Below are 13,432 nucleotides of genomic sequence, written 5' to 3'. Positions count from 1 at the left end.
GGATTTGAGGTAGAATTTACATAACAGTCCTATTTGATGGACCAATCCATGAATATAACATCGCATGTTTCATTAACTGTTGCAAAAGGATACAGAGCAAAGGAAATTGGGCCAATAATTATATAAGTGGGGGGTTTGTCAAGTCAGTATTTGCTTCAGGAATGAGGCAGAAATTTGTATCACCTGAAAGAGAATGGAGGGTACAAAGGGATGATACCACATAGTACTGACTGAAGGGTCTACCTTGGTCGATGGCGTACCTGAGGTATAGCAGGTATGGCACATGCTCTGGGCGCTACTTGAAGGAGTGTCGCCACCGAGCAGGACTGCATCTCTGTCAAGAATGGAATATTGAAGTTGAAAGACATCAGAGATGAAAGAAACGAATAGCTGATGAGAACTCGAGAGACGCTGGGTTAACAACCAATGAGGAAACGAAGAGTCATGAAGGGAACACTCAACCGTCTTCACAGAGAAATGGACGGAATGTTCGCTCGTAAAGTGTCTATAAAACATTTGGACATATACATGATGGACAAGACAAATATTAACTTTTGTGCTGCATTAACAAAGGTTGTCAAAGAGTTTGACTCACAGGTCAGACAAGCACGAGCAGACCAGCTGCAGAGGAACACCACAGCATCCAGCCTGGCGACGGATCGCTGTATGAACATCAAGGTGTTCAGATGGAGGAATGCATTGAAGACACGTTGGACTGGACCACATCAGGTATTATTGGTCACCACCACAGTTATCAAGTACAAAGATAAGATTCACACATCTCATTGCAAAAAGCATACAGGAAGTTGTAAAGAGAAGAAAGGAAATCTGCAAGTGGGAAGAACGTTACCGGAGGTTTATGACACATGTCGCAGTGCTCTTGATTAGCACGTGCAGAATTGGGATAATATGGAAGATAACAGACAGTGAGGGTATTATGAGAATGTCATGGAGAACAGAATGTTTGGTTGGTTGAGAGAAGGGGAAACGATGAATGGGTCGTGACAGAGAACGCAAAGAAGAAGGAGGAAAACATAGGGACCAATTGCATGAGATAGCCACGTATGGGAAAAACACCTGTATGACCCTTCAATGTAATTATGCACCCCATGTCACACGGGATTCAGGGGACGTAGACACTGTATGCCTGAAATGAGGCATAGTGTTATATGAAGGGATAACTGAACATCCATTGAACATCTTGTTTGCAATATCTTTACAACATGCTGAAAATATGAACAAAAGCAAGTGTTGGGTTTGCTCACAGCTACCCCACTTCGCCAAGCATGGACTGCCCCTCTCAGCAGTCCCATTTTCAGGGGTAGATACATGTCAGTACCTGGATTGTAGAAAAGCTAATCCAGTCCGAACGAGAATAGGAGGGACAAAAGGGGATGTAAGTGCGCAAGTATGAGAGATAACAAGTAACTGGAAAAAGGAGGGATACAAATGTACTGACTATTGGCACTGGAACTAACCTTGGAATTGGGTGAGACGTAACTTCCTCGATACAAGGGAAAAAGATGATCACGCTCCCCGATACAAATTTTGCGTCAATATCTCAGGGGGAAGAAAAATATATTTGACTCAAAACATATTTGACCCAAAGTAACCATTGAGGGACAAATTACTGGCACAAGGATAGATATAAGGATGCAAATGAATAATCTTGTAGAACCCCAGGCTTTATTGAAGGTACACGTCCATGACGTGGTACAACACGTAAGGAAGGTAGCTGCAGAGAAACATGGATATTTTAAGGAAGGAGGGTTTGTATCTTGGATAATGGAAGTGTTTGGTGGAGGAGGAACATGGATACTCCACATGTTGATCATTGCTATTGTTGTCATCATATCATGATTAAAGTAATGATCGGTGTGTGTGTGTGTGTGTGTGTGTGTGTGTGTGTGTGTGTGTGTGTGTGTGTGTGTGTGTGTGTGTGTGTGTGTGTGTGTGAAAATTTACCACAGTCACAATGGTGGTGGCACATCAAGTTTCCCTGGACCAATCATCTCTGAAGATCCAGAAGATCCAGAAAATGAAGAACTTAGTATAAAATTAAGTCGAGACACCGTGACGGTGGAATCTTTTGGAAAATATGAAAGTACAGACACTTGTGCCTTTGTGAATGACAAAAACCCAGTTGAAAGAATTCACCAATGATTGCTAAAGAGCCAAAAGCAGATGGTTGATTATAATAAAGAGATGTGGAATGATAGAAATACCTTTAAAACTTCAGGGGAAAATGAATTCAAGCGGTTTTTTCAAATAAAATTTGATTCGTATCAATGGAAAAGGCGATTGCCTCTTGGATGAATATGTTCAGTATGCACAGGGTTCTTTCCTTCCAAAATCGCCTGGACGCCCCAACTCTGTGGAGGGGAGGTGGTGGCACCGCGCTGTGTTGCATCCACTTGCCAGGTTGTTAAGTCACCACAGAGCGCAAGTCTGGGTGACGTGGTGGAAACGAGCCTGCCGCTAACCAAACGACACATGTTGATTTTTATCTTGCCAAAACAAAGTTTTTGCAAGATATGTTAGTCAGCTTTTATGTTTTTTTTATTTTTTTTAATTTCTCTTTTTTTTTGTTTGTCTGCAATCATGTAAAAAAATTCTGCAGAGCACAGTTATAATTGGAAATTTTTGTAACTTCGCATATCAGAGGCCTATAGAGGTCCCTTTCAGCGCATAAGATTTTGAAGGTCAAGGTCAAAGGTCAAGGTCACTTTGTCGCAAATCAGGGGAGTCGACGAAACCCTTATTTTTTGTCATTTTGATTGGATAGTTTTCAAACTTCATGGGAATATAGTTCATGGTCTGGCGCTCAGCTGATTAATTTTTGGTGGCGATTGGCCTTGACCTTCATGGTTTGCGCCTCAGGTCAAATTTTCAAGTTTTAGGAACCATATCGTGTAGTACCTCAAATTGAACACCTCAATGAGTGCTTTCTCGATATGTCAAGCTTGAGATATTATGACGTCATTTGGTGACGTTATGAGGCAAACGCATATTTTTCATGGTTACTCTGCAGAACGATTCTCATCGGAATCTCTCGTAGGCAGATATTCCTCAAGGAGTCGCTCCTGGTGGATAGCAGCTCTGTTCACCTCAGTGTGACGTTAAAGAAGTCACACGTGGTCACCTTTTGGCAAGATATGGGTCACCCTGCAGGTGACATTGGTTTATTAGTTGGTTTGTCGTTCCAGAACAAACTGTTAGGATTGCTCTGTTATAACAAAAGGGGGAAACTGTGGGAGCTGGAGTATTAAACGTAATACAATAATCATGTAAGAATCAAAATTTACTTCGTTGTTTGCTTAAATGATTCAATCAACTGAGTTTAGAAATAATTTACTGGTTGAGCAAATAGACATGAAAAGTGATAAAACTAAAATATACATGCTGAGTGAGCTTGAAAGAAAAACACACACATAATCTTTCCTTGAGTGCAAATAACCTCTTGTAAAGTCATATCTGATAATAAACTCTTGACCTGTGATCATGCAGTCAGCAGAATGAAACAATGACTCTCTCTTACTCCCCCCACACCCCCACACCCCTCCCCTTGTATCAGAAAACAAACTCCAACCATTTGTATGCCATTGTAGGAGGAATCTTTGAACAAAGCAAAAACATTGTATGTGACATTTGACAGACTAATACCATTGTATGTGCTTTATTTGAAGTCAACTCAGTTCCATCTGATGTCTTGGTAAAAACAGTATATAAACGCTCAGAAACCTTGTATTCAGCTTGCAACTATGTAGCTGGTTGGGGTCTTCCTTCCGTGCACGGAAGTGTCTTCTCTCTTCCGGAATAAACGGCTGGTCCATGACCTCACTTGATTTCTTTCCTTGAGGTCGTTGACCTCGGCCCCGACAGAGGTAATAAAATCGAAACTCACAGAAGTGCAAGGATGAAATGAGCAAAGAACGGCATCCAAGTTTTTTCCTATAGTATCCAAGGCCATCTCCACTCATGGCTCGCAGACTTCCTCTCCTGTCGCAGTCAACGTGTGGCCCTCAATGGAGTTCTTTCATTCCCTCTTCCTCTCCAGGCTGGAGTTCCTCAACGCAGCGTTCTGGGCCCTCTTCTTTTTATGGTTTTCATCAATGATTTCTCTGAATCTCGGGAAAATCCTCTTTATCTCTTTGCTGATGACTCCTCCCTCTGCCGTACCATCTGTCATCCCTCAGACTGGCAAGCAGCAGCTTCTTCGCTCACTGCAGTTCTGGGTAAAATCACAAACTGCTCCAACACATGGAACATGTCTTTCAATCCGGACAAATCTCACACTCTCACTGTGTCTCTCCGAAAGGACCATTTGGAAAAACCCCACCCACATTCTCAATAATCCTCTGGAAGAAGTCCTTTCTTTCAAGCTTCTGGGTGTCACTATCTGCCACGATCTTTCCTGGGAAAGCCACATTTCCAACCTGGCCTCAAAAGCCAGTTGCCGACTGGGAATCCTCCATCGTGCAAAGTCCTTCCTCAGCCCACCTGAGCACCTGACCACATACAAAGCTTTCGTCCGCAGCCTGATGAAGTACAGCTCTCCTCTCTGGGCTCGTGCTCCTGCCTCTCACCTTTCTCGGCTTCACGCTGTGGAAACCAAGGCATTTCGAATCATTGGCATCTTTCGCACCAAGCCTCTTCTGGAAAGACAACCAAAATCACGAATCACTGCTCACCTTCACTCTTTCATTCCTCTTTTTTCCCACCTTTGGAATAAACTCCCTCACTCTGTCCAATCCCATTCTTCCATCAAGGCCTTCAAAACAGCTGTTCACCCGACCTCTTGTCGTCCCCCTTCCAAATCCTCGATCTTTTATATTCACGTTAATCCACCCCAAACCCACCTCCTTCAAATTCCCTGCTTTTCTTCTTGTAAGTCCCTGTTATGTCCATCTTGTATCCCCTGTGTTCCCCGCCCCATCCCTCTCCCTTCCACAGATCTCCTGATGTCTGTTCCCCGCTGTTTTGCCCTTCCCACTCTCACCCCTCTTATCTCATGCCCCCCTGGTTGTGCATTGCGTTTTGCTCTCACACGAGCCTCGACAAGGTATACAAAAAAAGGAAGAGAAAAGAAGGATGAGAGAGGGAGAAGCAGAGAAAACACAGGAACCTGTAAGGAAAAGGGTTTGCATTGGTGGCGTTAAAGAGCGGAGAAAGGATCGTCAGTGGAAATGTGAGATGACAGTGATGCATCACTTGTTTGAAGTCCTGGAGAGAGCAACGTGATTGAACCATGTGGAAGGAATTTCCACAAACGGGAGAAAAGACGGAGAAATCTGATGAGTGTATTTTGTGGGTTTAACCAAGAGGGAGCAACTGGAAGGATTAGAGGGCTGAAAGAGCAGAGCGAGCTATACTAGAGCCAGACACATTATACATAACCACATGACATGGCTGAAAGGATTCAGCTATTTCAGCCACACCCATTGCTGACAGGTGTATATAATCAAGCACACAGCCATGCAATCTCCATGGACAAACATTGGCAAACCGCGTTGAAGAGCTCAGTGACTTTCAACGTGGCACCGTCATTGGATGCCACCTTTCCATCAAGTCAGTTTGTCAAAGTTTTGCGCTGCTGGAGCTGCCCCAGTCAACTGTAAGTGCTGTTATTGTGACGTGGAAACATCTCGGAGCAACAACAGCTCAGCCGCGAAATGGAAGGCCACACAAGCTCACAGAACGGAACCGCCGAGTGCTGAAGGGCGGAGCGGAAAAATCATCTGTCGCCGATTGCAATACTCACTACCAAGTTCCAAACTGACTCTGGAAGCAACGTCAGCAGAAGCACCTGAAGGTTCAGGAAGACCTTCACGAAATGGGTTTACATGGCCGAGCAGCCGCACACAAGCCTCAGATCACGATTTAGAATGCCAAGCATCAGCCGGAGAGGTGAAAATCACACCACCATTGGACTATGGAGTGATGAATCATGCACCACCATCTGGAAGTCTGATGGATGAATCTCGGTTTGAAGAACGTTACCTGCCCGATTGCATTGGGCCAACTCTAATGTTTGGTAGAGGAGTAATCATGGTTCGGGCTCAGCCTCTTCCTTTGTTCCAGTGAAGGGAAATCTGAACGCAACAGCATACAATGACATTCTCGACGATTCTATGCTTCCAACTTTGAGGCAACAGTTTGAGGAAAGACCTTTCAGGTTTGGGAGCGATTTATTAATATATATTGTGAAGATGGTATTTTGAGGTTGTCTTGATTTCTTATCAACAACACAAATTTGATTGTTTTTGTGTTTACTCATGTGCCTGCTATAAAAACGAGAAGGGCACTCAGGAGAGCGCACACCTCCGCCATGCAATACCTGATCCACGAGAACATATCAGGCCCAATACATTCTTGAAATATCATGCTACACAGTACTATATTGTTTTGGGCTAATTCTCGTATCCAGATTCGGATCTTCACCAAAATCGAATCACTTCGTCCTTGTGACACACCCAACCTGTCCACCATGTTTCATCCGAATCCGTCCACAACGTTTTGAGATATCGTGCTCTCTATCGGTTTTACCCCATCTCTCAATGATGAAGAATCACTTTTAAAATTCTAGTCGTCGGATCCAGATCCATATCTTCACCAAAATCTAACCAGTTCGTCCTTGTCACATACCCAACCTGTCCACAAAACTTCATTGGGATCCGTGCACAGCTTTTTGAGATATCCTGCACACAAACAGACAGAACACGGTGAAAACATGACCTCCTTCACCTTTGGCGATGGAGGTAAAGATTGCTTTACACAGGTTTATTATAACACCTCCATTGGCCTCGCGCAAGTATGTTCTCTTACACTGCCTGTTTTTTTTTTCCCTGTGAGCGATTGAGTAATATGTGCTGTGAAGATCGTATGTTGAGATTGTGGTGATTTCTCACCAACACAAATTTAATTACAATGGTGCTTATACATGTGCCAGTACAGAAAGATTGCTTTGCACAGGTTTACTACAACATCTCCGTATTCAGGCTTCGAGCGAGTATGTTCTTATACACTGTCTGGGTTTTCCCCAGGACCAATCGAGTAATATGTTTTGTGAAGATTGTATGTTGAGGTTGTCGTGGTTTGTTGTACTTAAAAATAACATTGATAAAAAATAAGTTCAAAGAAGGGAAACCGGTCCAAATGCATTTTGCAACCCACAAGATTGGTAATTCATAGGAAACCATTCGGCCAACGTTCCTCAATTTGTCATGCAGGAAATATTTAAATATACGTTTCATTTAATATCCCCGGGCAACATGGGTACTTTAGTTGGTATATGTACTGTATATAATAGAGAATGAGAAGCACAAGGTTGTGCATTGTTATTTGCATTTTCATGTGAATGGGGTAATCTCGGTGTATTTAACTTTGACAATACATTTTATCCGAGTACACTTATGGAAGAACAACAGCAGGGGGAAAGGGGTCACAGATACAATGGGAAAGCGGTCAGACAAGAACACATGTACGTACCACGAGATGTGGGGTGGAATTGCAACGAACTGGTGGGAACAGAGTGTGTCCACATTTTCCATCATGTCCTTCTTTTCATCACTCCCAGCCTTGAGTGGTACTTGAGGAAAGTGTGCTTCACATTGAGAACATTTTTGGACCACGAGGCGGTGAAGTGAAACTTGTATTTTGTCCTTTTGTTGTACTCTGTTCGGTACCAGGACGCACTCTTCAGCTTGACAGAGCTGTCGGAAATGGTACAATGTGGTTGAGGAAACATATGGTGCCTTGCTGGAATTGTACGAACATCCCCAAATATAGTAACATTGCTAAGTTAACCCACAGTCCATTGCACATAAATGTATGGAAATCTCAGCATTTCTCAGTTCACTTTCTTAACCCTTTGAACCCTGACCTCCCTGGACTTTCCGATCCCCCATCATGGGCTCCCTCGAGAAAAATCCAGCCACTCAGATGTATGGAGGATTGAATCGTGGCTGGTAAAACGGCCGTGAGGGTTCAAAGGGTTAAAGTAAACGCACGGAGAAAAATGCACAGATTAAAAAAAATAACAAACGTTAATGTTCTATGTTGATTCGCACAGAGTACTGACACTGTTTAAAATGTGATGTACAGATTTTCCGCGATCACCTGATCGTATCACCTGAAATGAGTGAATGTCAAAATAATTTCCACCAGAGTTATCTTCTTACAGGTGTCGTGTTTTAACACATCTGCATTTGCTGTATACCAAAATGTTGGAAAATACATCAATCAGTTTACAGTGACTTGTCCAGTAACATTAAAAGGGGAGGGGCATTCTGATGCTTGATGGTGAACCGTAAGCTTTACATTCAGGTACTCCATTTGTTCAAGATAAAACGACATCATCATCTGAAGTAGTCTATGAAGATTATAATATTTGTAGCATGCAAGGATATCAATTATAGCTGCTCAGACTGCGTAAAGCCATCGACTTACAGGAACAGAGCAACAGCTTTCTGTCTGCACTGTCGCTGTTGATTCGCTAACAAGCAATGAAACCGGCCCTGCAGCTGAGGGTGTGTGTAGCATTTGGATTCTCATGTGTGTACTATTTGTGAATGTCTTTATGGCTGTGGAGGAACTCTAGTGTGGGTTTGAAACAGCAAAGCACTTACTTTCGGTAGCCTTTCATGGTTGCTTTATGCAGCTTCTTCGGCTGGAAGAGAATGGGAGGAGTCGATTTATTTATACAATCCAAGCCACCTGGGTTAATTGATTAGGGGAGAGCTGATTGATCATTCCCTCCATACACAGAGGAGAGATGAGTTTGTTTTCATGATATATATATATATATATATATATATATATATATATATATATATATATATATATATGTATACTAGCATAACCCGCGCTCTGCGCGACATGTTTGGGTGGGTGTGTTTGAGAAAGGAACTGATGCAGAGTATCAGTCGTAATTTTACTTTAATGCAGTCAGTGGAATACGATTTCACTGTTTCAGAACCATTTTATTTACTTTTATTGTACCATGCACCTCATATGGTCTTTCAAATAATGTAAGCCGAATATCACGTTACTCGAGCGCAGAACAAAGTCGAAGATAGCGCGACACGAAACCACAAACTCGGAAATAATAAATAAGATGTTTGTATGTATATATAATCTATTTATCACTAAAACTCTCATCTTGTGTATGTATATATATATATATATATATATATATATATATATATATATATATATATATATATATATATATATATATATATATATATATATATATATTGTTGCGGTTTTCGCGCCCGCCGGCGTGCGAACGGCCACGTAACTCGAATCGCGGCACGTCGCCCACCGGACGGACAATCCAGTCGTGACCCTCTCGGACTAACGCCGGGAACCAGTCACGGGTGGACCTTTCGGTCTCACCGCGATCGAGCCAATCAGCCCCCGCGTGGGATAGGGTTGCTCGCCAAATTCGACCTACCTAAGTACCCACGCGGAGGGTAGACCGGGCGATCGCACCTCGCCGCAGGTCGACTTCGGACACGGGCCACTTAAGCGACCCGTTCCGTACTATCAGAATAACCGAGCGGTGTTATCGTCGACCTCGACGGTTCGATTAATTATCGGGCGTATTCAGCCCACTACCAACCCTTTACGTGAAGCAAGATGGGGATTCAATGGAGGAAAAGACGAAGCGAAGCGGGAGAACAGTTCAACAATAAAGCACATTTATTCGCGACGAACGGAAAGCACACAAATACAATTCCACCAAATGCACACAAAAAAGAAAACACAATTCCATTTACACAAAAAGCAAACATAAAAGTGAAAACACAGTGCAGAGCTAATACCGACTACCGAGCACACGGCAACACTTACACAATTCTACTTCACAGACGGCGCCGACAACACATACCCAAAACCAAGGAAAAGAAATACCTCAAGAATGAGGTAGGCCTGAGGCCGAGACCGGGTCGGGCCTACCCGTCTGGTGATGAGACGCGGAGCGGCGATGGCCCCGCAACCCGCGGGCCTCGTGGACGGTGTCTGGTCGGGGGTGGGAACGGGGCCCCCTTGGTCGCACTATCTCAGCGCGGGGGGAAACAGGAGGGGGTTGCTGATGCTCGGGGTATAGAGGATCTTTATTATCCCTGGTGTGCGTCTCCACCTCGGCCAGGTCGCGCTGCCGGCCTCCCTCGGGCGTGCAGCTCCTGGCACCGACGCGAGCACCCCCTCGTCCGACTCTCTTCAGCCTCTCCAGCCACCGCAGGCTTCGGGCTCCAGACTTCCCCCGCCCTCGTTCTCGTTCGTTCCGACTCCTTCTCGTTCTCGCCTGCGACTCTCTCGTTCCGACTCCTCGTTCTCGTTCTGCTGACTCTCTTCTTGCTGACTCCTTCCCGACTCTCTTCTGACTGACGAACACCGTCCTTTTATCCCCCCGTAACTTCGCCTTTGACCCCCTCCCTTTGACCTTTCACCTCGCTCCCCATTGGCCCGAGAAAAAGTGGGCGTGAAGGCTTTTTGATCCACAAATTTGCATATATCGATCGCCCTGGGGGCGGGGCCAAATCGCCCCTCGCTCACCGATTGGACGGCAAAAAGTGGGTGTGTGTCGTTTTTGATCCGTTTTTGAAGCAGAAAATCCGTGATTTTGTACACGCTGTTCAACGTGCGCCCTACACGAGTCCAGCATCGGTGCCCATGAGTGGCGCGAGATGACGGTGATGCGATGGTGGCGAGTTGTGACGGTAAAGGTCATGGCGGTTGTGGTGAAGCGGCGTTGTGGTTGGTGGTTGTTGTTGTGGTTGTGATGGTGGCGATTGGTCCAAAATAAAGATAGTAAAAGAAAAACGGCTATCCTGAAGAGTCGCAGCTCGCATAAATGACATGTATTCCCACTAGACAACGGGTTTGGGCCTAACTACACATGCACTTACCGAGATACCTCACCTAAGGGACCTGAATGGTGGTTTGCGAATCTGGTAACCACAACAATATATATGTATAATCTTCTATATATTCGTAAAACTCTCATCTTGTAGATATGTATAATGTATATATGTATAATGTATGTATGTATGTATGTATGTATGTATGGATGTACTGTATGTTCCCGAAATACATCCAAAACGGTACACGATAGCGCAAACCTTTTAGGGCCACCTCACTCACCATTCGCCTGCAGTGTGCAGTATCAAGTTTCGTTAAAATTGGGCAACGAAAAAAATTATTTAAAAATCAATTCCCGATTCAGCCAAGCACTCTTCGGGAGTATTTGATCAATGCAAACAACCTCAGCGGTATAGTTCGCTGGAGCTATCTTTTGTTTTTTGTTGAAATGATGTTTCTTCATCAACCGCTGTCACAACGTGAACCCAACGGGTTCACAGGTCGTCCAGTATAATATAATATTGTATGAACAAGTCGAGGGATGGGTCTTGATGTTCATTTTCAACTGACATTTGTATTTAAACAAAAGTGTTATTTCAGGTGAAGTAAAACAGAAGTTACGAGAAAGAAATAAGTCAAAATGTTCAACTAATATGCAAATGGTAAGTTTAAAACACGAGGGGATGGTTGAAGAGGGTTTCTTTTATAAAGAATTTCTGCATTTAATTTTAGTATTTAAGTTGATTTTTGTATTTTTACCTTGAATGTGAATTTTATCCAAGTTCAAGATGATGAATCCTGTGATTTGTAACTTATGTAGTCTCTTCATCCTGTGTCCAAAATGAGCAGTTGAGGCAGTTGTAACAAATTTATAAGAAGGAAATTGTGATGACAAAGCAGTGGCAGAGATAGACTGCTTTCTTTCGTGTCTCCTTGCAACGCATACCAGTTGATACACTTGCAGTGGAAATTTGCTTATCTGTACAAGTGTGACATTCACAATAACATCAGCAGAGCCACCACATCATCCTTTCCCGCTGGGGTGAGTTGACAGTGCAATGAATGGCAACAGCAATGCAAGCTTTGACGAGGTGGTTTGCTGTTGCCTTCCCATCACTCAGAGAAGGAATTTATAATTTGTTCAGGGTGCCGGCAAAAGTTCGCCCACTCTTCACGAAGAACACCATGGGGTTCTTTAATGACCACCAAGTAATGCTGGCAGATGGGACACCCAGCTTAATGTCCATCCGAGAGATGGCACACGCATTGATGCCCCGCCCTGCATGTGAAACACCAGTGTGGTGGTTTCAAGCTGGGCTCAGATTGGAACCCAGGCCCGACAGGTCAATGACCATTGTGCACACATCTCGGTCGACTGGCTCTCCTGGCAGCCACACTCATGATTGGACAAGGTAAATCTAACTACAATAACATACAAACTATTACCGATTATATACAGTATATCATGATATTATGCATGTGCGAATTTATTGGAAGACTTCTTAACCTTCGCATTTTCTCAAAGAAACAAAGGCAAAAAGCTATTACAAGAGCACTGTGTGTCTGTCTGTCAGTCGCTGAGTCCACACCGGTTCTCAGATCTACTGCAATTTATTCCAACCACGTACCTACCTTCCTCTTGTGATGCTCTGCTTTGTCGAATGCTTCATCTTGAATTTTTATCTTTTCTTTACAATTCATTATATGAAGAAATGGTGAAGTTCCAGAGGTCAACGTGTCAGATCTACCGGAGTCACACTATCGTATGATCGCTGAAGTACCTGGGTTCACCAAGGGGAAATTAAATGTTTCAAAATATTTCCTGCATGACAAATTGGTTGATGTTGGCCCAATATGTTTTTGTATGAATTACAATTTTGAGCGTCACAAAATGTGCTTGGACCACTTTTTATTAATTTTCTTTTGAAAATCGAACAAATCACGACAACCTCAACATACAATCTTCACAAAACACAATACTCAACCGCTCCTGGGAAAAACCCAGGCAGTGTATAAGAACATACAGTTGGGCTGACCATGGAAGTGAATTAATAAATCATTATGTTAATGTGTTTTTTTTAAACCTGGTAAAATAACAGGGACACATGGAAACACTGATAATTACCTCTACCACCAAAGGTGAAGGAGGTTATGTTTTCACCCCTTTCTGTCCTTCTGTCTGTCTTTCTCACGGTACATTTACGCATTATTATGCGAATTTTAGAATCTCCTCCTGTCAGACCAATATTTTGATCTTGTTTGCCAAAGAACAGTGTGGACAAAGTTTGTTAAAAGGGACAAAAAAAACAATAACGTGAAAAAGGATCTATTTTTATTGACAGAAAGTTTAAACAATGTCTGGGATGAGCTGGTCCAACACGGCATCCAATGTGGCTTCAAACGCAGCAATTGATGCCACTCGAAGCACATATTTTTAGGGAGGGCATTCCATGGGATCACAAATTGATGGGAAAAAGCTGAGGAGCAGAAATTCCTTCACTCTAACTGCTTGAAGATTTTCAAAGGGTGTCCACTCCGGGCGTTATCTTGATGAAAGATGAAAAAC

At 43.4% G+C, this 13,432-nt stretch overlaps 2 protein-coding genes across 4 annotated transcripts in view; one reads left to right on the top strand and one right to left on the bottom strand.

The window, feature by feature from the left end:
- LOC147022512 (uncharacterized) overlaps positions 1–13,432 on the bottom strand; it is a 155,007-nt gene that overhangs the window by 99,389 nt on the left and 42,186 nt on the right. For 2 of the 3 annotated variants that reach the window (XR_015061291.1, XR_015061287.1), the window contains 2 exons: positions 8,628–8,668; positions 7,489–7,712 (listed from right to left, as the gene is read on the bottom strand). The gene's annotated coding sequence lies outside the window, so the exon portion shown is untranslated. The remainder of the gene's footprint in view (positions 1–7,488; positions 7,713–8,627; positions 8,669–13,432) is intronic. The other variant, XR_015061288.1, reaches the window with a different exon arrangement.
- LOC147022513 (uncharacterized) overlaps positions 10,601–13,432 on the top strand; it is an 18,654-nt gene continuing 15,822 nt past the window's right edge. The window contains exon 1 of the mRNA XM_085890506.1: positions 10,601–10,724. Within this exon, the coding sequence (XP_085746632.1) occupies positions 10,692–10,724 (33 nt within the window). The 5' untranslated portion in view covers positions 10,601–10,691. The remainder of the gene's footprint in view (positions 10,725–13,432) is intronic.

This window comes from Eptatretus burgeri, chromosome 8 (assembly GCF_056783735.1).
Source record: "Eptatretus burgeri isolate ZD-2024b chromosome 8, Ebu_testis_v1, whole genome shotgun sequence".
Classification (NCBI taxonomy): Eukaryota; Metazoa; Chordata; class Myxini; order Myxiniformes; family Myxinidae; genus Eptatretus; species Eptatretus burgeri.
Note: the sequence above shows the minus strand (reverse complement) of the source record. Positions and strands in the feature narration are given on the sequence as shown.